This window comes from Perca flavescens, chromosome 2 (assembly GCF_004354835.1).
Source record: "Perca flavescens isolate YP-PL-M2 chromosome 2, PFLA_1.0, whole genome shotgun sequence".
NCBI lineage: Eukaryota > Metazoa > Chordata > Actinopteri > Perciformes > Percidae > Perca > Perca flavescens.
Window position 1 is genome coordinate 33,259,818 of NC_041332.1, and position 26,519 is coordinate 33,286,336.

The 26,519-nt window shown below is 41.3% G+C and overlaps 1 protein-coding gene across 1 annotated transcript in view; it reads left to right on the forward strand.

Moving 5' to 3' along the window:
* Nucleotides 1-25,958, forward strand: part of cacna1hb (calcium channel, voltage-dependent, T type, alpha 1H subunit b) — a gene marked incomplete at its 5' end in the record, with an annotated part of 41,800 nt that extends 15,842 nt beyond the window's left edge. The window contains 26 exons of the mRNA XM_028589636.1: nucleotides 2,331-2,695; nucleotides 4,466-4,617; nucleotides 5,155-5,340; nucleotides 5,596-5,713; nucleotides 6,286-6,441; nucleotides 7,220-7,307; nucleotides 7,544-7,728; nucleotides 8,898-9,197; nucleotides 9,607-9,707; nucleotides 9,903-10,026; nucleotides 12,084-12,152; nucleotides 12,326-12,510; nucleotides 12,631-12,757; nucleotides 14,002-14,127; nucleotides 14,218-14,307; nucleotides 14,848-15,040; nucleotides 16,409-16,560; nucleotides 16,669-16,778; nucleotides 16,899-17,032; nucleotides 17,227-17,297; nucleotides 19,347-19,425; nucleotides 19,728-19,849; nucleotides 20,246-20,536; nucleotides 20,636-20,786; nucleotides 24,012-24,571; nucleotides 25,119-25,958. Coding sequence (XP_028445437.1) covers nucleotides 2,331-2,695; nucleotides 4,466-4,617; nucleotides 5,155-5,340; nucleotides 5,596-5,713; nucleotides 6,286-6,441; nucleotides 7,220-7,307; nucleotides 7,544-7,728; nucleotides 8,898-9,197; nucleotides 9,607-9,707; nucleotides 9,903-10,026; nucleotides 12,084-12,152; nucleotides 12,326-12,510; nucleotides 12,631-12,757; nucleotides 14,002-14,127; nucleotides 14,218-14,307; nucleotides 14,848-15,040; nucleotides 16,409-16,560; nucleotides 16,669-16,778; nucleotides 16,899-17,032; nucleotides 17,227-17,297; nucleotides 19,347-19,425; nucleotides 19,728-19,849; nucleotides 20,246-20,536; nucleotides 20,636-20,786; nucleotides 24,012-24,571; nucleotides 25,119-25,799 — 4,916 coding nt within the window. The remainder of the gene's footprint in view (nucleotides 1-2,330; nucleotides 2,696-4,465; nucleotides 4,618-5,154; nucleotides 5,341-5,595; nucleotides 5,714-6,285; nucleotides 6,442-7,219; nucleotides 7,308-7,543; nucleotides 7,729-8,897; nucleotides 9,198-9,606; nucleotides 9,708-9,902; nucleotides 10,027-12,083; nucleotides 12,153-12,325; nucleotides 12,511-12,630; nucleotides 12,758-14,001; nucleotides 14,128-14,217; nucleotides 14,308-14,847; nucleotides 15,041-16,408; nucleotides 16,561-16,668; nucleotides 16,779-16,898; nucleotides 17,033-17,226; nucleotides 17,298-19,346; nucleotides 19,426-19,727; nucleotides 19,850-20,245; nucleotides 20,537-20,635; nucleotides 20,787-24,011; nucleotides 24,572-25,118) is intronic.
* Nucleotides 25,959-26,519: the final 561 nt, after the last annotated feature.

Below are 26,519 nucleotides of genomic sequence, written 5' to 3' on the forward strand. Positions count from 1 at the left end.
CTAATGGCATACGTAATTGTTAATTTAGTAGGCAGTATGCAGTACATAAAGATTGAGTATGTAGTATGCAATTTTAAACAGCCTGTGATTGTGAGTGCTCTCAAGGCCATAGCTTGTCAACCTGGGCCTTACAGGGGTGGATGCACTGGTTTGGAGGTCCCTTGTATTTTAGCAACGTTAGCAGTGTTAATTCTTTGGATAAAAAGAAGAGTTGTCAGCAAAGCTTTAATGAGCCTGATTGTGTTTGTCAGAGAGATTTGGGTAACTTTGCTATTATTTCTTTTAATTCCGTCTTTAAAGAAATAATCTTTGAGGCTCAGTTCACCCAAATTACAACACAGTGTATTTTCCCACTCACGCTCAGTAGCATTTAGACATGCAGATCACAGACATCTGCCACCTCTGACAGTGGATTTAAAAACATTTTTGGTGCTCAAAGCATTTTAAAAAGAAGAGCTTCTGCATGCTAGAGTCTGCACATTTTTCTTGAATACATTAACAAGCTTTCAGTCATAGACCTTGATCAGGCCTACAAGGCAAACGGAATGCAAGAACCCTGTGGTGTATTTATACATTCAGGTAATTAGCCCCAAGGCAACACATCTGTTTATCCCTTACATAAGATCACACTCTGTGTATTGTAGTCCCAAGGGATTTGTGGACAACAAATAGTGAAACGATGTATGAAAGGGAAGGGAAACACACATATGCAGCAGTTGCATACATAAACGATGTAAAAAAAACATCAGGCAAATGCTGTCGTACATAACCATAGTTTAAAATTGTGCCAAATTAGAGAATAATGCTCAAGTCAAACTTCTTATTTAAGCCTAAAGGTTGAGGTGTCAACAATTGACAATTGATCCAAAAGATTTCTCTCTGACCTAACCTTTTATCCAGCTCTCCTCCTCTAGGTTTGATTTCCTGAAATCTGAGGGGAGATATAGGATAAGATAATTAGGATGTGAATATTCATAAAAAGGATTTGCAACAGGATATTTGAGATATTTTCACAACATCCTTTGCATTACATGGGATAAAAACACTGATTGAAAATATTTAACTTGTGAAACAAATGTGTAATAAAAGATATATTTTTTAAATTGAACAGCTGCATGTTGGGCCAGAGACCATGTCAAGTTACTCTGGATAAACCATACACCTCTTTTTGACTTAGGAACTTGTCCTTGGGGATTTTAAGGTTTAAGGTTTAGGGTTTAAAGGGGTTCTCCATAAAATTGCACTTCAATTAAATTGAGTGACTCACTTCAGAGAAACAGGATGGTCAAAATCAAAGCTGCAGAGGGCAAGATATTCTGACTTTAAACTCCTGGTATGCTCCAAAAACACAGCACGCACGCTTTCCTTTAAAAAATTGCAAAGTCCCTAAGCCAAAATTACCCCGATGACATCACAATGATATCACATGGGGATATTTTATCTGGCTTTACAAAGCTTCTCCAGTGTTAGAAGACATACAACTTTTTTTACAGGCTGAGTAGTACTCTCCATGATGAGTGACTTTGATATGTAAAATTGGTTAAGCAACCAAGAAAATACATATCAAATTTTAATACAATTCAATAATAAATTCTAATTGTAGCTGGCACACTTCCCATACACAAAAAAAATTGAGTAGAAATGATTCAGTATGGGGATCATGGGCCAAAACGCTGAAAATCACAGCTCCAGATAAGTGTATTTTTTTGTGACGCAGAGCCATTTTCCGCAAGTCTGCCTGCTGAAAGTTTGCTTGCAGCCCACATTATCTATGGAATGACTGGATTGGATTCATTATATTAGTCTCCGGTTAAACATGATTTTTCTATTTCTATTTGTGGTGACAAGTGAACTGCTCGTGCTAGATTAGTGTTTGTTGTTGTCATTGGAGCATTCCTCCCGAGCTGCTTGCTAATGAATTCCGCTGAAGTCTTACGCCCGCTTCACTCCACACTTCGTCCCCCCAAACACACACACACACACACACACACACACACACACACACACACACGGACAGAGAGTAAGACACACACACACACACACACACACACACACACACACACGGACAGAGAGTAAGACACACACACATTCCTGTTCTAATAAAAGAACTCCCCCTCTGCACAAAAGCATCCCAACTGCACAGTTGCTTCCATATTATTGCATTTTTGTCTCCCAGAAATGAAGGTGCTCTCCTTTACCAAGCACAGAATATATTGAATGACAGAATGTCTGCAGAAGTGCAATACAGAATCCACTATTTGCTTTTAACCTTGTGCATGTATGATTTTTGTGGCCCATGTCTTCATCACCTCCTTTTTGTGTTTGTGCAGGTGGGTGCACTGGGCACCCTGCGTTACAGTTGCCGGGTGAAGTCCTAGGAGAGTCCTCAGTATGCCCGTATCGCATCTACTACAACCAACTTAGTGACAGTGAAAATGTTAATGAGCAGCCGGAAGACCAGCATCATGGGTACAGCAACTCATGCCATGGCAACAGCCCGTGTCACAGTAACAGCCCATGCCATTGTAGCGGTGATGCACAGGTGTCTGGACCAAAGGAAAGGCTGTGGGAGCATTGCTGGGCGGGACTTCAAACTAAACTGGAACTCATTGTTGGCAGCAGATACTTCAGCAGAGGAATCATGATTGCCATCCTTATTAATACACTGTCGATGGGCATAGAGTCCCATGAACAGGTATGTTATCTGTGTGTGTGTGTGTGTGTGTGTGTGTGTGTGTGTGTGTGTGTGTTTGTGTGTGTGTGTGTGTGTGACTGCATGTGGGTGTGCACACCCATGTATCCGGAGGTGCAGAAACTCATAAGACCTGAAGTGTTAATTAAAGCGTGACCCTGGGACAGGAGTGAGAGTGAGAGAGAGAGAGAGGGAGGAGGGAGGAGGGAGGAGGGAGGAGGGAGGAGGGAGAGAGAGATTGAGCGGTGTAAAGACAGGGAAGAGTGAGAGAGGCGAGTGAGAGCGAATGGAAAAGTGAGGAGCAGGAGGAAGACAGGTCTGACATTGTGATTGGCTGAAAGGCAGGGATAGACTGTGGGAGACAAGGGAAGATTGAGTTTGGTCCATTTCCTGAACAATATGACAGATCTGGATGGCCTTGACTTCTTGCATAACTAATGTTTAAGGATAAGGCCTGTTCTATTTTATCCCTTTTTATTATCAAAAAATCCTTTGAAGAGACCAAAGCCAACAATGAAAGTGTATGAATGAATGTAGTGATATATGAATATGTTACAAAAGCCTCTGCGCCATAGAAATCAATTGTCATATAAAAACAATTTAGTACAAAGAGCCATACAATTTCATTGGACTATATTCTCTCGTTTTAGTGAACGTGAACAGTGCGGTTTAGTCTGAAACACCTCAGAGACTTGTTTTCTTTTTCTTTTTTTTATCTCAGGAGAGTAGCTCTGTCAGGCAAATGTCACTGAGCATGCTCAGAGACACTGTTACTTGTTTACACTGCTTTGTTGGTTTGACAAGCTGGGAGAAATAAACCACAATGTTTGTATTCACTGTGATGAAGAAATGCCACCTTATGCCACGGTACATGGCGGTTCTTTTATGTTTGCGATTGTTATGGCCTTTACTGCAATGTGTTTTTATGATAGTTTTTAGATGACAATAGCTCTATGGCATAGAGGTATAAGATATATTAGACTTTGGATATGCGACAATATACCACCTAAGATTTGTTGATAATCTTAAAAAGTAAAAAAACCCAAAAGGCCCTTTAAAGCAGTGGTTGTTAAACCTTGTCATGCCTCCGTTTGAAATCATGCCCCTTCCCCCCAGCAAACTAATTTAATTGGTGTATGTAAAAATCACTGACAAAAACTGCCAAATTGAATGTAATTTTATCTAGAACTTTACATGAACTAAATTTAGACTCAAAAAAACACTCTCACTTATTTGTCAGTGAACCTAAGAGCAGGATTTTCTTATCTATCTTCTTATTATGTTAGTGACCTTGCTAACATGAGAACACTCTTGTTCAAAATGAATCAAATGAACTCAACCTTAGATGTGCTCTAACATATTTTCATTCTAGTCATGTGTGTGTCAAGTTAAGTCAATTTTATTTATATAGCCTAATATCCCAAATTCCAAATGTGCATCTAGGGCCTTGGGTCCCTCCTGCAATGCCTTGCCAGCCCCAAGAGAGGGCCAGCCCCCAGCAGTTTGAGAACCACTGCTTTAAGTAATATCAATATAATTAATTATAAAAGTATATTCACTCAATCTACTCTATGTTTGTTTCTCTCTCCATATCTAAGACCTCCACTGTAGCCTTAAATAGCATTTCAGAACTTCCTAACATGTTGACTCTTCTGCTCTCCTCGCTGCCAGCCTGTCTGTCTCTCTTTATTTGTTCTTTTTTCTCTCTGCCTGTCCAATATCTGTACATCAATCACTCCCTGTTTTCTCTCCACAAACACTGCGCCTCTTCAGCCACAGGAGCTGACAGATATTTTGGAGATCAGTAACATGGTGTTTACGAGTCTGTTCGGTCTCGAGATGCTGCTGAAGCTCCTGGCTCTCGGCCTTTTTGGCTACATCAAGAACCCCTACAACGGCTTCGACAGCATCATTGTCATCATCAGGTGGGGGCTCTGGGTGGGAGGGGGGTGGGGGTTCTTTGACACTAAGTTTACCCCAAATTGGGAATTCTGTTAGTAGATATTCGTCTTGTCTTTGGAAAATCCTCACTGTGAGTCAGCACTGCAGTTGCATTTCTCAAACTGTCACAGTGGCTCTGGCTCTGGCAGGGAATCCATGTGGTTGCACTCTTAGTCAAAGGGGCCTGTATTCGCTCCATTATGTAGTACTACAAGCTAAATTATGTATCTGTGCTTGAAGGGCTTTGCTTGTTTACTGTGCCAGTGCACAGTGCTCTCACCTCGTTTATTGGCTGGTAAGTTGTAAACAGCATTGGCCCATTTCCTCTTTTCAGTTGCCACATTGTCACAAGAAAAATGACTTAAACCTTTCCCTACCTGGAAGGGAGGCTTTTGTGGGTGATACTAATGCTGACTTCAAAAGAGTTAGAGCTGAGGTTAAGTACATATCGATTCCTCGGTTGCTTTAATGTGAATTTAACTTTGTGTTTATAATCTGCTTGTCATTGTTGTGTGTTTTAGTGTGTGGGAGATTGTGGGTGAGGCAGAGGGAGGCTTCTCGGTGCTGCGAACCTTCCGACTGCTGAGAGTTTTGAAGCTGGTCCGCTTCCTTCCTGCTCTGAGGAGGCAGCTGGTGGTGCTAATGAAGACCATGGACAATGTGGCCACATTCTGCATGTTGCTGATGCTCTTTATATTCATATTCAGGTATATTTTTTTTTTCCTCAAGAGGCAATACTGCAGGCTGAGACAAGCCAAACTGTTTTCTCAGCTTTGCCTCAGTTTTAATCATGCCTCACAAAAATCGTTAATTGATCTTTTTCTCACGCTGTTACAGCACCATCTCTTTTTACACATGCACAATTATTTACACAGGCAGCATTACATATTCATATTGAATTACCGTGTAATGTAAGTAATGTATTTTCCCATTCTGTGTGTATGTTTGCTTGTGTGTTGCAGTATCTTGGGGATGCATCTGTTCGGCTGTAAATTTGGTTTGCGACAAGATGGAGGAGACACCTTACCTGACAGGAAAAACTTTGACTCTCTGCTCTGGGCGACTGTCACTGTGTTTCAGGTTAGATAAACACACTGACATACACTCTCTCTCTCTCTCTCTCTCTCTCTCTCTTTCTCAAACAAAAGCAAACATACAGGTGTCTATGTGTATGAGCACACAAAAACATTGACAAAATATTTAATTTAGAGCAATTTCCGATAAATGTAATTTTCAAAATGAATTGGGATGAGATTCAAACAGCAGTTGCCGCCGTCACCGGTAGTAGCGATGCCAATATTCTCCTTTATTTCATTTGCTCCAATTTGCGAGTGCTCACACTTGATTTTTTAACAAAATATAAACGATATCCCAGTGGGCAAGTAAGTTATGCTTCACAGGCAGAGTGGGAGGAAGAGCAATGAAACAAACACTCCACAGGAGCTTATTTAACATTGATGAGCATCATTAATGTTCATCTGACAATGAGATATTAAATGTAAGAATACACTGCTATTCTTATTAATATACTTACGACAGCTACAATGTAGGTTGCAACACTGGTCCGTTTTGTGTTTGACTGTGTATTTTTGTTATCCCCACATACGTTTGACTTCCACCACCTCTCTTTCCACATCTCCTCCCGTCTGCAGATCCTCACCCAGGAGGACTGGAATGCGGTGCTCTATAACGGGATGGCCTCCACGTCGCCGTTGGCTGCCCTCTATTTTGTTGCCCTTATGACCTTTGGCAACTACGTCCTCTTCAACCTGCTTGTAGCCATTTTGGTTGAGGGCTTCCAAGCCGAAGTAAGGGCAAATATGCCGTTTTATTTGAGCCACTTAGAGAATGAGGCAGAGGGAACGAGACTAATTGAGCTCTGTTGTGCTGATGATACCAAAGCTGCCTACAAGAGAATAATCTCCACCATCCTGCCTGTGTGGTTTCTCTTTTTTCTTGTTCTTTCCCAGTTGTCCTCCCTTCCTCTATCTCCCTCTTTCTCTCTTTCTATCCCCTTGTCTGTCTTTCTCACTGACACAAACGCACGCACGCACGCATGCAGACACACACCCCTCTCCGGGGTAGGATGTGTTTGATATCGCCTGCCATTCACAGCTGGTGAGCTTTTGTTGTTTAGTTTTCATCTTTTATCTCCAGCATCAGAGAACACTTGCTTCCTCTCTCTCTCTCTCTCTCTCTCTCTCTCTCTCTCTCTCTCTCTCTCTCTTGTAAACACACACACACACACACACACACACACTCTCATACAGATACCCTTTGCCAAAGCCGTCTGCCTCCATCTTTCTGGCGTGATTTTTAATTAAATTCAGTAAAGCTTTATTGGCGTGACTACAGGAGATCACAGCCAAAGCCATGCACATAACTCAACTAGAAAACACTGGAGATCCCCTTCGTCCGTCTGCCTCCCTCCTCCCGCTCTTTGTCTCTCTGTCTTTCCCTCTCAACCTGCTCATATTTTTCACTTTTACAACAGTCAACAGACAGTAAAGAAAAGGGAAGGTGATGATGATGAAGACGATGATGATAGTGGGGATCCCAGTGATGTGTGTGTGTCTGTGTTTTTAGGGTGATGCCAACAGATCGGAGACAGATGACGAGAGACAATCGCTCTCTTTCGAGGATGAGGAGAAGTTGAGAGAGCTGTATGCTGCAGGTAAAAACTCTTAAATTACCTTAGAACTGGAAACATACACATAACGACAATGACGAAACAATTTTGGTATCTTTATTTGAAAACTTCACTATATGTATCCTTAAATTACAAAATGGAAACTGCACTTCATGTCCTCAAATTTTCTCTTTTGGACCTTTGGGCCAAAACTGCGAAAATTAGCGAGTATTAGTAACCTCTGTAACAAAAATGTTTGCATTCTGTTTGTGTGTGTGCAGAGCTCAAGATCCAGACCATGATGCTGAGCCCCAACGGTCTCCTGAACCCAAAAGCCTCTATGCCCCACCCTCCTCCTCTGCCGGTCATCACACATACTGCAGCCACGCCCACCATAAACTGCAGCCAATCACGGCGGGCGAGTGGTGTTTCCATGGACATCCACAGCCTTGAGCAGAGGTCACCGGTGAGCCTTGGACACCTGCTTCTACTTCTACTATCCCCACATTAAATATCAGTAATAAAGTTGATTTAAAGAAGCACTCAAACTGAAAATGATATAATATATTCAGAAAGGAGATAAAGCCAGGTCGTGTTGTACTTTAAATATGATTAGGAAGACTAGTGTCTAAAACTAGGGATTTGTGATTGTTTTGCTCAAGTTAAAAAGCTACAGTAACAACAGAGTTTTATTATCCAAATGAGAAAAAAGTAACATCTTAAAGACTTCTATTAAAGGGACCTGATGATGTTCAGCGTTTCTTAACAAAACCCATCGTGGGCATTGTTAAGCCCTATCAAATGACTTGAATGCATTTCCTTTCTCATGAAAAACATTTGCAAAGCCAAACATCTTGCAACCAGCATTTTTCCGCCGGCCTCTTCTATTTACTCGTGTCGGGTCTGTGTGTCAATATGTCTAATACCCGAGTGGATCCAAGCGGAGTTACTATCAGCTCTGATCATGTGGTGTGTCAGAATCATCACAGGAGAGAAATGTGTTTTTTGATGCCTGACAGAGAGTGTAACCTGTGCACTGCAGAGTAAAGCTCTTTTCGATCATTTCTGCCTGTTAATTGGTGGCACGCTGCTGTCAGAGATGGTGTTCTCTCCAGCTGTGGATGTTTGAGTGATTGGTGATGGGGATTTTCCACTGAAGTTTCCCGGGCCCTTTTTGTTACATTTCAGGTGGTTGTACTAATTTAGGTTTGCTTGCAAAGTAACGTAGGTACAAGCACAGTGTTTTTTGTTCTCTAAAAAGCTTTTATCATTCATCACATTTTACTCCTCTGTCTCTCACACATTTAATGTCCTAGTCCCCCTATTTATTTGCACAGTTTGCCACGTGGAGTAACGCTCCCTTGTCATTGATCCAGCTTTGACACAAATTAGGAGAGTTTGTTTTGATGCAACAAATCTCCCCGCTAATACAAACACGGCACAAAATTAGATCACATAGAGGCTTGAATCAAGATCGTATTTCAATTAATCAGAAAGCCCATTGTGTTTGTCCTCATGTGCAGGCTGGTGTTTGCTTCCAAAAATTCCACAGGGTACCTTTAATCTGTTAAGAATTAAATCTTATTTGTACTTAAATCAGTCAGAAATCCAAGTAGTTGTTCCTGTTGTTCGAAGTTGCCTTCACAGGCTCCGTGGGACAGCGGGCCGGAGAGCCGCCGCTCCAGCTGGACCAGCATCGGCCGAGCCCCGAGCCTCCACAGGAAGAGCCAGTCGGGGGAGATGGAGTCCCTGCTGTCCGACACACACACAAGCTCCAACTTCAGCAGCAGGGAGCAGTCTCTGGATCAGCCTGAGTACCTGCAGGTGCCCATGCTCCACTCGCCTGACTGCAACGGCACCACCTTTCACCTGTCTGACGATGCCCCGCTAACCACACACTGCCACGGCGATCAGGAGGAGGAAGAGATTGAGGAGGTGCAGCTCTCTGCATTTGTGTTATTCATTTAAATATAGATCTTAGTCTGTTTAAGTGGTTCATGATATAGGCATGAGGAAAAGGTATTTTCATGGTGTCCTACTTCTGTTATTTCCAGTAATAAAAGAACTTGTTAAACAGTTAAAAAGGTGACGCTTATTATCTTGCGAAAGCATAAATTCCAACCTTGGTACACATTTAATTAGCTGAATTTCAATTACCAGCAGGGTGGAGGAAATATTGGGAACATGTTTGAAAAACTTGTGCTGTGTTGGAATTTTTATACAACATGAGTTCATATAATGAGTTTACATAATGATAAAAGAAACTTACACCGCCAAAAAAAGTCATTTTCTTTCAATATCATGCAAGTGTGTGTGTGTGTGTGTGTGTGTGTGTTCCTTTCAGAGTTTATGTAAGAAGCTGAAGAAGATTCTGAAGCCGTATGAGCCTCAGTGGTGCCTGGAGCATGAAGAGTGGTCTCTCTATCTGTTCGCTCCACACAACCGGTAAATACGCACACACACACACACACACACACACTCGTACAGATACCCTTTGAGTAAGTTGACGTGTGAAGGTTACAGCCAAGGCTTTGTAATACTATGTTCACTTTTATTAATTAAAGCTGGCCGGGTGAAAACAAACACCTTGTTGTTGTCAAATGCAGTGATGTGTGAACATTTCTCTGTTTCTCTTTTCAGGCTCAGGTTGTGGTGTCAGAAGGTCATAGGTCACAAGCTGTTTGATCATGTCATCCTCCTCTTCATCTTCCTTAATTGTATCACCATTGCACTGGAGAGACCTGACATACAGCCCAACAGCATGGTAGCACACACACACACACACACACACACACACACACACACACACACACACACACACACACACACACACACATACACACATACAATATATTCATGTGACATATTGCATTCCCTAGCATCATTGTAACAACATGCTTAACCCCGAGCTTTAACCTAAATCTAATTGTTATTATTTTGCACTGAAACTGTATTCCTTGTATTTTATCAATATTATTTACTTCTTATTGCATCCATCTTTTTACAGTTTTTTACAATCACTTTGCTAGTAATTTCAGAACCTTGATGTAATTTTCAAAACTCTAGACACAAAACTGAAAACGGTCATCACTTGTAACACAGGCTGTCCAATGTTCAAATCATTGCATTGTGCATTCATACCTTTAAATAAATCTTGCACTTGCACAATCATTGGTTCAAAAAAAGTAATTGATTGTGAAATACCATTAAAACGTTACTTTAGATCACCCACACACAAGCTACTCATAGTTTCACTGTGTCATTGTTCGTACAATCATTAAATATTGTAGCACAAAATAGGTGATACATATTTCATTATGGTACTAGATGTAAATACATCCCTGTATAAATACTGCAGTAGTAGAGAGAATACTACAGACACAGTGGAATCATTGAACAAAACCTGAAATGTATTGATGAAAAACAATACAGTACAGTCACAACATAGGCTTATTTGAATCAAAGCAAAATAATTAGCTACAAAACAGAAAAGAAAAGACACTATTGTAAAACATCAAATGCAGTGTTCCTCAATTTGCTTGTACTGTAAAAAGCAAGTTATTAGTATACATCTACATCTTCATCAACTCTGTCTTGTGGATTTGGCAACAGGTTCTCATCCTCATTGCAATTAGCCAAACATCTTGGAAAGAACCTTCGGGCATGGCGAACAATGTGGTACGAGTGTAAATGTATATGTATATATACAGTATATATATATAAAGTATATATCTCAATCATCATTAATGAGTTGGCAGAATTGGACAAGCAATTCCTAGGGCCTGCATGCATACAGTGCAGTACTGTCAATAATGTAAATAGTCTCAAAGGTGGTACATGGGACCATACAGTAGAAACAGTGTCTGATAAACAGTAGTACATTACAGTAAAGAATGATGATGAAATATTACATCCATAGATAATGTAGTCTAATTGGTTCATGCTCCACGCTAACTGGTGACAATGAATCTCGTTATCTTGAAACTTTCATGATCTAAACATGGAATATTGTTTGTCTGTTTCCATACAACTATGCATTAAGAGTTATGCAACAGTTACTTATCCTTTTGAGCAGTTGTATCAATTGATAGTTAGATGATTGTAATGAAATTTGATGTTAAGTTGTGTCATATTGAACAGGAGATCTTTGTTAAATGAACACATGATCTTAGGTTTATGTAATTGAAACAAGTATTTTGATCATTGGTTGTGAGTTTTGTGTCTAGAGTTTTGAAAAAATGACGTCACGGTTCTGAAATTAGTGCCAAAGTGATTGTAAAAAACTGTAAATGTTGGTTTTGTATTTCTAATGTAAAGCACTGTGTCTGAAAAGTGCAATACAAATAAACTTACCTGGCCTTAAGCTAAATCAGATTCTAACCTGAACACTAACATGCAGTCTAAACCTCAAACAGGCCTGTAAAAAAGTGAGGACCAGTCTTATTTAAAACTAGTATCAGTCCCCATAAAGATAGAAGTACAACACACACACATACTGTCATACAGATACCCTTTGCCAAAGCCGTCTGCTTCCATCAATTATGTCGATTACAGAGTAGTTCATATGCTTGTTGCTGATGTAACAGCAATTTGGGAGTCATTGTTTTCTGTTCTCCCTCTGTTCTCAGTATGTTTTTATTATGTTCCTAGTACAATCGTAATGGATTTTTTTTCCGGGCTCATTATGTAACACGTTGCAGTTAGAGTCCAGATTAAAAGCTACTGGGACACAAAACCCTTACATTGATGAATATGGTTTACTGTGTATGTGTCTGCACACTCACACATGTATGTGTATGTGTGTGTGTGTGTGTGTGACAGGAGCGGGTGTTCCTCAGTGTGTCCAATTACATCTTCACTGTGATCTTCGTGGGTGAAATGATGATCAAGGTAACCACAACAAGAGGAGCACTTCACTCCAAAGTCATTTTCTCATCTTACTTATTAAAAGGACAATTTTCTTCCTGAGTGGGGATCAAAATTGCTTTCAGTCTCATTTTACACTTCATATTATTTTATTATTTCAGTAATTATTCTGGATCTGTGTGCGTGTATGTGTTAAGGTGGTAGCTATGGGCCTGTACTTTGGAAACGGAGTGTACCTGCAAAGCAGCTGGAATATCTTAGACGGATTGCTGGTGTTTGTATCAATGGTGGACATCCTGGTCTCCATCGCATCAACAGGTGGTAATCGAATCTTAGGCATCCTCCGTGTGCTTCGTCTGCTTCGCACACTGCGACCACTCAGGTAGTACTGTACTTTCTCTTTTTGTTAACTCCAATAATTACATCTCGTGTACTCATCTAGTGTGTGTGTGTGTGTGTGTGTGTGTGTGTGTGTGTGTGTGTGTGTGTGTGTGTGACATAGGGTGATAAGTCGGGCTCCTGGTCTGAAACTGGTGGTGGAGACTCTGATCACATCTCTCAGACCCATTGGGAATATTGTCCTCATCTGCTGTGCTTTTTTTATCGTGTTTGGAATTCTGGGAGTCCAGGTAAACATTTATACTGTATTATACTATACTATTCATCCCCTCTTGGTTGAAGTTAACCCTTATTATATATTTTTTTCTTTTGCACTGAAAAATACCTTTTTACCTGGTTTTATGTTCCCAAACATCCAAAGCTTATTGTCTTTTCTGCTGCAAGAACACACTGATCACCGTGGTTTAAAATTAACGAGGCACATCTCAGAAAATGCTCCAGGTAATAAAAAGTGGAGGGAAATTGGGAGGAAATGCAAATGAGCTGCTGATTATGCACCAGAGTCCCTGGAAGTAATTAAAAACACAATAGTTCAACTACAGAGGGATTCTGCTTTTTTTTTAAATTAGATTTTCACCTGGATTTCTATATTATTAATTTCATTAATTAATTAATTTAGACAGTTTTATCAGTTTTTTTATATTCAAAACAAACTGATAAATTATATTTTATAAATAAAAACGTACCCAGTTGTAAAGGATATAAAAGGACGGATCGATAAGATTATCATGTTGTAAAAACAGTGGTTCCCAATCTGTGGGCTGGGCCCGGGACCCTCCATGGGGTCCCAAAAAACTTAAGGTGTGAGAAAGAAAAACATATTTAATTTTATTACTACCTTTGACTAGTAATTGCTTTGTGTTTCTTGTGAAATACTGCAAAGTTTCATCTCTTTAGCTTTGAAATCCTTCAAAGATCCTATAAAGGAAAAAAGCAGAGGGAAAAATGCTCTTTGGTTGAACTGCTTGTAACTCACATCCACATCGCTTCATTTTATGGTGTCACAAGCCAAAAAGGTTTTTAAAATATTCTTTTCAAATGGTATTTTGATACTTAAAGCCGTTCAATGTAAGGGCCTTGTGTAAGCTCTACTTCTTTACGTTTTTTGCATTTTTGCAAATATTCCTGCAAATATTCAAATGAATGCTTGCACAGGAAATGATGCTTGATGAATGCTGAAGCTGATATTAACATAGGCATATATCGCTCAAACACGCACTTCCACTAAATTATCTCGTGATGAGAACACTCCATGCTGGAGTGTGTAATGACTGTGAATCAGACTGGACCAGATGGTACTTTGATATCTTAGCTGCACCATACAGTACAGTAGGACTGTAGGCGCTCGCTGAGTAATTTACTGTACAGTAATACATCAACCTTATCTCACTCTGTAAAGCTTTGTTTACATTACCCGGAGGTTACATTGTTCTTGTATGTGTATCTGTGTGCACACATTTGTCTGTGAATGCAGCTGTTTAAAGGGAAGTTCTACCACTGTGATGGGCTCGATGTGAGTAACATCACCAATAAAACCCAGTGTCTGGAGGCAGGATACCGCTGGGTTCGACGGAAATACAACTTTGACAACCTGGGACAGGTTTGTCACACACATGTACACACACTGACACCTGGTCTTACAAACGGAGTGACAGCATGCCACTGATTTATATTTGTCTCACTCTTCCAGGCCCTGATGTCCCTGTTTGTGCTGTCATGTAAAGACGGCTGGGTCAGCATCATGTATGACGGCCTGGATGCTGTCGCAGTGGACCAGCAGGTGAACACACACGGCCGCACGCACACACGCACGCACGCACGCACGCACGCACGCATGCATGCACACACGCACGCACGCACGCACACACACACACACACACACACACACACACACACACATATTATGACATACGAAGAGACAGGTTGTGGGAAATAAAAGAAATGATATCAGGACGACATAGGAACCATTCAGCCAGTGTATATTGTACATCACTGTGTTTTGGTTTGTTTTGTGTCAGTCTCAGGCACCATTTCATCTTGTTTGTTTCAAGCAAAAAGGGGAAATATTTCAGGAGGGAAGGGAGGTGTAAGGAAAGAAAAAAGGCAGATGGATGAATAGATGTGAGTTGACAGTGCTAGCAGTTTCAGTGCTGACTCAGGATTTACATTGTCTTCTTGTTTATGCTGTCTCCTCTTCTTCCTCTCCACCACTCTTCCCCCTTTTTCTTCACTCTTTGGTCCTCCTCTCTTTTGCTTTTTGTCCCCATGCTACCTGTCCTCCTCCTCCCTTCTTCCATTTTCTCTCTCTGTCTCTCTGCAGCCAATAAGAAACAACAACCCTTGGATGCTGCTGTTTTTCATCTCGTTCCTCCTCATCGTCAGTTTCTTTGTGCTCAACATGTTTGTGGGCGTGGTTGTGGAAAACTTTCACAAGTGTCGCCAGCAGCAGGAGGAGGAGGAGGCGCGTCTGAGGGAGGAGAAACGACAGAAACGGTTGGAGAAGAGGAGGAGAAGTAAGATAATGGGAGGGGAAAGGGAGTAGATAAAAGGATAGACATACATTATGGCCAACAGTATGTGGACCCCTAAACACTTCCCCTTGTATATGTAATCGTTATATATGTTTTTCCAAAACCATTGGCATTAATATGCTGCTACAACCTCAAATCTTCTAGGAAGGCTTCACACAAGATTTAGGTATTTGCTTCCATTCATACACAGGAGCATTACTTACAGTGTCCAATTAATTCATGATCCTTTGCCATTGTAACTGGTGTGCCAATGTCCACTGGACCCAAGACGGCTAGCTGTGTATAGTATTTAAAACACAAAAGTAAAGTTCAGCCACAAACTCTCTGTAACCACATTGATCATGAATCAGTTGCGAAATCATTGTGCTTGTAAAACACAAAAATGTCAAACTGCTCAAAACAATATTGGAAAAGCTGCTAAAGAACTGACAAATTAAGACTCTCCTGTCAAATGCTTCCAATGGACATTGGAAACGTGTCAGAGCCCTGGTGCAAACAGAATGTGAAGTGAAGCTTCATCCAGTAGACATCCAGGATTACTGAGGTCTGAATCTGATGTTGGGCGATATGGCAGTGCAGTTAGCGTTCCAGTTCATCCCAAATTTGGTGGACTCTGTGCAGTGTAGGCCAGTCTAGTTCTACCACACCAACCCGGAAAACCATTCATTTATGGACCTCCAGGATTAGTAAGGTCTTAGTGAAGTGAGGCTTGCTTTATGTACCAGGACATTGTCATGTTCAAAAAGGAAAGGCACTTCCCCAAACTGTCACAAAGTTGGAAGCACACTTTCCCCAAACGGGGAACCCCTATACAAACCAGGAATACATAGACCAAATGAGACAGGGGCGTCCACATACTTATGGCCATATATCATAACTGTAACATTACACATACATACAATAAACCTTTACCGCATACATACTGTAATACTACATCATTTCAAAACATAATTTCTGCCCATATTATGTTCAGATAAACACTTCTACTGCACACACTTTCTCCCTCTACCTCATTTCTGTCTATCTCCGTCCTTCTCTCTCTGCAGTGTAATCTCTAGTAGTGCTTTCCTCTTAGTCAGTTAACTGTCTGGCAGCAGACAGCAATGGTTTCTGCCCAAAGACACCTTGAGGTGCCATGCAATGTGTGTGTGTGCGTGATGGATAGGGTTGAATTCCTGAGGTGGCACTTTTTAGTCTGTACACACACACATATGCACACTTACACACACAGCAGTTCGCCACTTGGCACCCACTTCATCAGTGACCTCATAGCCCATATCATATTTTTCTTTCAGAAGCATTTTAATGACCATGTGTATGTGTGTGTCTGTCTGTGTGTGTGAAACGCAGGGGCCCAGGAGAAGCCATATTACGCTGATTACTCCCCATTGCGTCGATCCATCCACACCTTTTGCACCAGCCACTACCTGGATCTCTTCATCACCATCATCATCTTCACAAACCTCCTCACCATGAGCATGGAGCACTACAAACAGCCTCAGGTAACCATGGCAACACCTTCTACCACCTGTCCTAGAACCATAGTAATGAAGCTGTGGTACAGTACAGCTACAGTTTTTTTTTTAAGTGTGTGTCTTTGTGGCCCGCAGTACTTTGAGGAAATACTGAAGTACTGCAATTACGTCTTCACGGTGGTTTTTGTCATTGAAGCCATTCTTAAACTGATCGCCTTTGGCCTGCGCCGCTTTTTCAAAGAGAGGTATTCAAGCTCTCACATCAATACAAAGACACTCACAAACATACAGCTTCCTCCTTAGAGAAACTGAAATTTGTGTGTGTGTGTGTGTGTGTGTGTGTGTGTGTGTGTGTGTGTGTCAAGATGGAACCAGTTGGACTTGGCCATTGTGTTGTTGTCCATCATGGGAATAACACTGGAGGAAATAGAGATGAATGCTTCCCTCCCCATCAACCCCACCATCATACGCATCATGCGAGTCCTAAGAATAACAAGAGGTACACACACACACACACACACACACACACACACACACACACACACACACACACACACACAAACAAACAAACAAACAAACAAACAAACAAAAACAAACACACACATACATACATACAGTGACACAAACACAAAAAGATACACACAAACACGATGATATGTGGCTGATGAGAGCTGACACATTACAATGTTTCAGTGTTGAAGCTGTTGAAGATGGCGACAGGAATGAGAGCTCTGTTGGACACAGTGATGCAAGCACTGCCTCAGGTAAGAGGCAGCACTGATGCTGTGAAATATCTCTCTATGAAATAGCTGTCTCTTTAACTGCGAGCCTGGTTTCCATATCTGAAGAATTGCAGACAGCGTGTTTTGTTCAGCGATTCATCGGGGATGGCACTGACTACCCCACTACATGATTTACTAAGATTCCACCAACAGACTGTTCAGTGACACCAAATAACCACCAAAGAAGCATAATGACATCCTTATGTTTAGCTAAAGGCTAATGGCTGATCCTTAAATGAATCAGTGTGGCTGATAAATCACCAGTTCAATCATAACTTTATGGCACATAACTTCACAGCTGCTTTGGTGCGATCGTTTTGCTGCTGGGTGTCTGTGAGGAGATAAATATGAACCACAAAGTCAAGTCTGAAAGCTTATCATCACAAAGACACCACACACTAATTTATACGCCTTTGAGGCAGGACTGTAAAACTCGTACACTAGTATTTCTGTGAGGTAAAGAGTAAAATTAGCTAAATATTTCACCAGGTAGGGATAATGCAACATACTGTATCTGATTGGCCAAAGTAGAGCATTTCCGGATGACATTGCTCTGCGATGCGGCAAAAGTGATTTATGGGCTTGATTTAATTTTTTTTTCCTACGATGGCACCTGTCTTATTCAAGATGCAGCGTTTTTTTGACGCAGTGCTATTGTTGGTCTAAACGAGACATCCACAAGCAAGGAGTAATCCATTAACTGAGATGCACATTTAACTGTCAGCTTGGCTCCCGGGATGTTGTTGGTCGGTCCAGGCTAAAATATCTCAACTATTGGATGGATTATCATGAAAGTTTGTGCAGATATTCACGACCCTTAGAAGATGAAGCCTAATCACTATAGTGACCCCCTGACTTTTCCCCTAGTGCCACCATGGGGTTAGATATTTGTCCACAACTATTGGTTGGCTTGCCATGGAATATGCTACACACGTCCATGACCTCCTCAGGATGAATTGTAATAACTTCTGTGATCCCTTGACTTTTTCATCTATGCATCATTATGTAAAAAAAAAATTTTTACCAACACTTTTATGACCAAATACCTCCAAAACTAATGACCTTCTCATCAGCCTCCGCTGTACTTTGTGTTTAGTGCTAATAATCAAATTTTAGTATGCTAACGAGCCAAACAAAGATGGGGAACATAGCAAGTGAGCATGTTAGCTTAGTGACATACCTACAGCTGCTAGTGTGACTCTGAGACTTGTTTGAATATCAAATGTGTGAAAAGTAATTGGTGAGAATGGGGAAAAAGGATGGCACACTCTGGTGTGGGCTAAGGTTTCAGGAAGGATCTACCACATCTCCTGGGCTCAGTGGACCCCCAGGGGGCCCTACCAGAAATGAGAGAGTAAGGAGGAAGGGGAAGAGAAGGTAGTGCACAATAAATGAAAACAGGTAGGGCAAGTAGACACGCACTGTTTGTGATCCTGCTCCTGAAAGACGGCTAAATTATATCAATTTTAATTTTTCCTTTCAAATTTCAAATCACAGCACACAGGGTTCACATTATCACTCTTAGATCGAATGTCCATCCACCCATTATTCTTCAATCACAAATAATGCCAATTGTCTTTGAAGTGACTGACCAAGGCCGGGGATTGAACCCAGGTCTTTGCAGTGGTGTCCGAGTGCACTTCATCAAACGGTTTATCCGTCATCTAATCAGACATCTCCACACCTCCCGCTATGGGGGAAGACAAGCCAAGTCCCTGTTAATTGCTTTGTAATTAGAATAAACAGGTGAGTTTGTGGTTCATGAGGACTGGATCCAGGCTATGAACGTGCACCTCTGTTTCTTAAACTGAAATCTGAGGTATGATTCAACTCCAGGTATCATGATGGCTCCTAATATGTTTTTTTTAAGATGTAGTAAACATCAATGCAATAAAGCTTAGCAGTCTCGGTCTATGGCTTCTTTCTATCTGTTTGCATGTTTGCGTCTCTCTCGATGTACTGTACATGTCTTTTTTCTGTGTATCATACACTGTATATATCTGTGTGTGTGCGTGTAATATGTCTGTCTAGGTGGGGAATCTGGGTCTGCTCTTCATGTTGCTGTTCTTCATCTATGCAGCTCTGGGAGTTGAGCTCTTTGGAAAACTGGGTTAGTGTGTATGTGCGTGTACGTGCATGCGCGTGTGTATGTGCGAGCACGTGTGCATGCATATAAATCAATGCAGATGCACAGATGTATGTGTGCGTGAGAGTGTGTGCCTCAGCTGACTGAGATTTCCGTGGATTACGTAACATGCATACATTTTTTTGTTACATACATTAATTATGTCAGTTTAGATTCAGTGTTAATAATGTGTGATCTACACACAATTCTCTTTCTTCTCTCCCCTCGCCTTCCTCTCTCACACTTACTGCCTCTAATACTCATTTCCTCTTTTCATCCTCTTTCAGAGTGTTCAGACGAGAACCCATGTGAGGGTCTTAGTCGCCATGCTACCTTTGACAACTTCGGCATGGCTTTCCTCACGCTCTTCAGGGTGTCGACCGGCGACAACTGGAATGGGATTATGAAGGTTATTTCTTCCTCATCCTCTGCTGTGTGGGAGTAGTGTTTAAGGAGATGAATTGACAACAAAGTCCATGTTTGTGTCTGTGCATATGTGTGTGTCTCAAAGCTCCGGTTATGAGACAGGCGTTGCATTAAGCAGAGAGAAGGTCACTGTTTTTATGACAGACTAAGAGCTGCTGACATTAGAGGGTTAGGAGAGTGTATTATTCTTCTGTGACGGGCTCAAGGTCTGTTCGCACTCAGATCCACATCTCCCCCTGTAGGAGAAGAGAAGAAATACAACATAATATATGTGCAATAATATACGCATTCATTTCTCTGATTATCAACTGAAATCCTTCTATCTATCATCAGTTTTCTTCATTGCTTAATAATCTATCTATCCTCTTCTCTCACCCAGGACACGTTGCGAGAGTGTCTCCCACAGGAACGCCACTGCCTCACCTACCTGCCCCTGATCTCTCCCGTTTATTTCGTCACCTTCGTCCTGACGGCACAGTTTGTGCTGGTCAACGTGGTTGTAGCCGTTCTGATGAAGCACCTGGAGGACAGCAACAAGGAGGCACAGCTGGAGGAGATGGAGGAGAGGATGGAGAGGGAAGAAATTAGGGAGAGGGAGGAGGCCAGCCGACGCCTCAGTACCGCGTCTGTCGGCGGAGACTTGGTGCCAAATGTGGACACACCTGCCCAGGTAACAGAAAGAGAGTGTGTTTCTTATTTGTGCATGTGTGGAGGGGAAGGGGGTTGAGGTGACAATAACCAGGACAGCGGTGATGATCTTATGTGGCAGGTGCAGGTTGAGGATGAGGATTGTTCCCATGGCAACTTGCTGAGCATAGGACGCATGCTGTCTCTACCCAGCGACAGCCACGTTCAGCCACTCAGATGTTCCCCTTATCCTCCTATTTGCCATGAGGCGTACTCCAGCTACAGCTACTCAGGTAATTTGGTTGTTTATAGCCAATTAAATTAGGAAACACTTCTCACTGTGCTATAACCACTAACTGATTGCTGTAAAGGTAATTGCTTCCACAAATAGCATAGAAGGCAGTGGAGATGTGACGCAGTGGAGAGGCACTGTTGTTATAGACCTTAAAGAGTGAGATTACTGCAGATTCATGAAATCTAAAAAAGTGTAACACTGAGTTTCGAGTTTTATTTCTGTACATAATGACAAAAAATAACAATAGAACGTGATGTACAGCAGGGACGTCACTAGGATTGAAAGACAGGGGGGGCTTAGCCCCCAGGGTATTTGTAACTTGCGTTTGCAAAATCTTTGCACTCACATCTTTCGTTACTGTATTAGAGCTACACTTATGTCAACCACCAGTCAAGAAACCAATATGTTAACAAGTCAAAAGTTACAGACATATCCTCTTCTTCCATTTCTGTTCCTTCTGTCTTATCCTTTAAGATAAAACAAAACCCTGATGCTAATTTCATGACTTCGAAATGCAAATTGGTCACATGAAACAACATCCAAAATGTCCAAAAAGAAAAAAATAGGCATCACTGCATACTTTATCATTTAAGATATTAATACGGATCCTATTTAAAGTGGCTACTGTCTAAATACAATAACCTGATGGCGGAAGGAATAAAAGATTTGAAGTAATAATTACTGTATATACTGTATGTACTGTATGTAGGATTGCTTTAATTTTATTTTCACGTGTATCTGTGGGCATGTGCTCATCTTTAGCCTATCCTACATTTAGGCAACATCTACATATTTATTTAATTTATCACAGCCAATGAATGCAGAAAGTTAAATTGGTTAGAATATAGAGAGCCGAAGTCACGCCCATTCCGGTGGACTTTAACTCAGAAAAAATATGAACAGTAGTGAACGGCGAAAAGCAAATCCCGTTTGAATTGAGCCATGGATTACAAATATGATGTTCGTCAATTTAAAGGATAATTTTTCAACCGAAGAAAGCCTCAGTTAGCCGTAGGTTTGTCATATGACCACTTAGTTTTGTGTGAAACCGCTCAGTGAACTACATCTCCCGTCTCACACACTCTACCTCACCTAGCTTGATGCTCGGCTTGCTCGCTAGCTAGCTAGCTTAGCTCTGTTCCACAACACATGTAACGTTATCTTAACTGCTGTGTTTTATCCAGTGAAGTGTTTTCAGCAGATAAGCAAAAGAACAAGCGAGATCCTCTGCTCATTTGAGTAATGTTACATCGCCGGTACGATACACACAGACATCATAGCTTCCATGTCATCCATGAAACAATGAAGTGTGTAGTCTTTCTAATTACATATTTTCAGTCTTATACTTCAACAGTTTAACAATAAACTGAGACTTTCTTCGGTTGAAAAATGTTTTAAATTGACGAACATCATATTTGTAATCCATGGCTCAATTCAAACGGGATCAAAAAATAATTATTATCTCTCCATTGACTCTCGTTCATATTTTTCCCAAATTAAGGTCCCATGGACCAGAAATAGAAGGGCAGGACTTCGGCTCTCTATAGCTAGCATATATAATAAATATAATGAAACAATTTAGTTTAGGCTATGCATAGTACCTAGACCTGCCAACAAATGCTTATTGTTAGAAGAAAACCAAACAATCCTTAGACCTATAGACCACTACTGACCTCAATCACACCGGCTCCCTCAGAATCAACTGCTCTGCCAATGTCCTGCTTCTCTTTCTCTCTGCTGAGATATCTTCCAATATCCATGTCATCTGAAGGATACACTGGTACAATAGCATTAACAGGGACCCTATGACTCTTAGTTTTCAGTGACAACAACATTCTATGGGGATTGATATTGTTTTAGAATATGCCTACTATAGAGATAGGCTATATTATTGGCAATGAATAAAGAGTTGTGATTAGCTTGCTAAGTTAACCTTTTCTTGTATTTCGCTCGCTCACTCTAGCTAGACTATAGTTTTCCATAGCAAACCAAAATATCCCCTTTCCTTTACCTCAAGCAAACTTAGCTAAAGGTAATCAGGTCATTAAAAACAACTTGCAATTTCACTCTGTATCACGTGTAATCAATCTTCCTTTCACCATTAACGTGTGTATCGGTGTGTGTGTGTGGGGGAGGGTGCATAGCGAGTTCAGACCAAAGAGTAGCGACGAGATGAGATGAATCCCCCAGTTGCTTGAAACGCGCCGGTCTGCAACGCTCTGAAAGCTGTCAGTTCACACCAATGCAACGAGACGGTGCGGTGCATCATCTTGATAGCACAACAACTGTCTGTACTTCTGTCTAACTTCCGACTTTTCGGCTATTTTTTTGTAGCTATATATATCATTTGTTGCGTCTAAATATCAATGCGGATAAATCAAATTGTTATTGTTGTTCTTATTATTATTTAGGGGGGCTTAGGAACATTTTGGGGTAGCTTCAGCCCCCCTAAAATAGGCCTAACAACGTCCCTGATCTACAGAGAGAGGGCTTAACCATGACCTCTACCTGGACTTAGACTTAGACTTAGACTTCTCTTTATTGATCCTTTTGGGATGCAGCAGATTTTTAGCAGCTTACAAAACACTCTTTAAATAAAGAGGTATAAAAAAATACAGTATAGAAAAAAATACAGTATATGAATAACAATAAACTTTTAGCTAAATATTTTTACAAAACGTAAACAGACAGTAAACAACAATAAACTACAGATAAATAATAATATAGACTATATAAAACAGTATTCACAACCACAAATATATACTCTATGTAGTTTATGACATAAAAAACTAAATTAAATTCTAAAACATAGACTTCTGTCTTCTTAAACATCTTGTTAAGGACTATACTTTTAAACAGAACATCCCATGAAAAGACCCAAAACCAACAATGTTTAAATCTGTCCCCAAATAATACTTTCCATCTTTCCTACCTTGTCTATGGCACTCACAATAAACTACAGTGTTTATGTTCCTCCTGGTAATGAAGCAACGAGTCACTCAGTGCAACAGTGTGGCTCATTGATTGGCATAAATGGAGCTGTATGGCACAGAGGAATAATCTATATCAGGCTATAACAACACAACAATACAATACTTACAACACTAGGAACAATTAATAACTCCAGACAATTCACATTTTTAGTAACATTTACCTCTTTAGAAATACTTGATTAATTTTTTTTCATGTGTCTACATGATCTTTGCCACATTATTTTCTACAGGCTCCATGTCATCTCTGGGCTCCAGTGGAGGCGGCTCACTGCTGCAGGTTCCTGGAGCTCTGCCGGCTATCAGCCATGCTTCACTGGGGACGGGACGCAGCTCGAGGCCAAAGATCTTCCTCAGCCCCTCTCAGAGCATCGACAGACACTCCCCACACAGACTCAGTCCGGTTGACAGCACAGAGGGATACAGGTTTAGTCCGGCTCACGGAATAAACAAACACAGACTCAGCTCAGCTCACAGTATAGATGGATACAGATTCAGCCCGGCCCATCGAATAAACAGACACAGACTCAGCTCTACTCGCAGTATGGATGGATACAGGCTCAATCCAGACCACAACACAGACAGACCTAAACTCACATCCAGCCACAGTATAGACAGACATCCCTCACTCAGACTTAGTCAAACCCACATTGACAGCAGACATCCCCCTCAGTGGCTCAGTCCTGAAGACAGTTTAGACAGAAACAAGTTGAGCCCCTCATACGTTCCAGATAGTTCAGTTCTGAAGAGACCAGCATCCTTCCACACTGCAAGCAGACAGTTACGGAGACAGGTGTGTTATTATCACTTCTTCTTCTTATCTCTTCTCTTCTTATCTCTACACTTGAAAATTGTGTGCTTTTAATTTTCCATTTTATTAGGGCTAGGGGAATCTAATTTCAATTTTCCTGCCAGATATTGTGGTTACAATGCAATTTGTGATTTTTTTTATATAGCTATGATCATATTAAATAAAGTAATAAAAAATAAATGAAAAATCCACTGAAAATAGGACATTTATGTAAACAATCTGTGATATGTAACATTATTCCGGCATTTATCTTATGAAAAAACAATAAATTTAATAATGAAAAGTGGAAGAAAAAAGATAACTCAAATGTTACATCAAACATTCAACTAAATATTTCACATTCGATTAATCGCGGCCTTCACGACTAGCTAAGCGCATTCTTTGAAATCACGATTTTGATTTGAAAACGATTAATTGTCCAGCCCTGAATTCTATGAAACATTCTATTTTTAAAATTATTTGACTTGCACAACCCAACACTTAATGAAGAATGTGCCTTCTATGTGTGCTTGTGTTTATGTGTCTGTAGGAGGCTGTGCGCTGTGACTCTCTGGATCAGAGCGGTTCAGCTGACGATCTGGCAGAGCCTCAACTCACTGTGACCGCCGTCTCTTCCACACCACCACGCCAGCGATCGTCCAGTGTACACACACTGAAATATACATACCCCCAGAGGGTCATCTCATGCAGGAGCCACAGCCGGAGCAACAGTGAAACCACTGGGCAAGAACATGTACCTGAGCAGGCCATCTGTGGCTCGCAGCTAGAAACAGATGTGGAGAATAAGCCTGTCAGCCCAAAGAGGCTGTCCGGTCTGAAGGTCCCCAGCGGTGAATCTGCCTCATCAGCATCGCTCTGTAGCTCCAGAGCCGACCCCAGTCCCCAGTTAGACGACACCGATGAGGAAGTCAGTCGTATTAACAGTTCTCCTCAAGCACGCTCACACACACAACTCCCTCCCAGCTCCTCACACAAAAGCAGACACCTTACCCCAAGTCCTGTGGAGCACCGGAGCCGCCTCAGCCAATCAGTGTCTCCGGTGTCAGGCAGGAACAGAAAGCAGAGGATGAGCCCGCCGCCAGGAGAGGAGCCGGTTACTATGGCAACCCAGCTGATGGACAGCAGTATTGAACTGAGAAGGCGGACTCTGTCATTTGATGCCACAACCCCCTCTTCTAATCAACCAGAGCGAAGTTCTGTGGACAACTAAACAAACTCAGTGTTGGTGGATTGGTTATTCTGCTAAAGTGGAGGAGCCTGGTGTGCTGCTGAAGCACATGAGAGGGCCAGGAGATGCAATCTAAAACAGGAAGGATACCTGTCTCCTGTTTTGGACCCCGCCCCTCATCTTGTCCCGTCCAATCACAAGATTTTCACAGGGTGTTTGAGCAGAACTCTTTCAAACTGTGTGTGGATGAGTGTGTATGTGTTTAAAACTCTTACCCGTTGTGCTATTTGCACACAAGATGCACACAAGAAGACCTTTTCTTCTATCATAGTCCTAGCTTTAGTTCAGACATAGTAGTCACTCCCCCGCTGTATTTACTCAAACATTAACCTTCCCCTTGCTTGCTCTCCTCCTCCTGCCCTCACTTTCTTCCTTTTACCTTGCACCTCAAGCCCAGGTCAGAGTACAAGACAAAATCACCTGAAAGGTGCAGCATAGATTTTAGTTACTGACTCACGTACACATAGACATGTTGACAAACAGATAACACAGCAACAAATGCTTATTTTAATTATCAATTAATCTGCAGACCATTTTCTTGATAAATCCATGACTCTTTTGGTCTATAAAACATAATTATCAAAATAGTTGCAGATTCTCTTGATTGACCAACCGATTAATTAAAAAAAAAAAGTCCCACTCTACACACAGCGTCTCATTCAATCCTATAATAACTTTCTAATTTGCGGGAACTGTTTACTT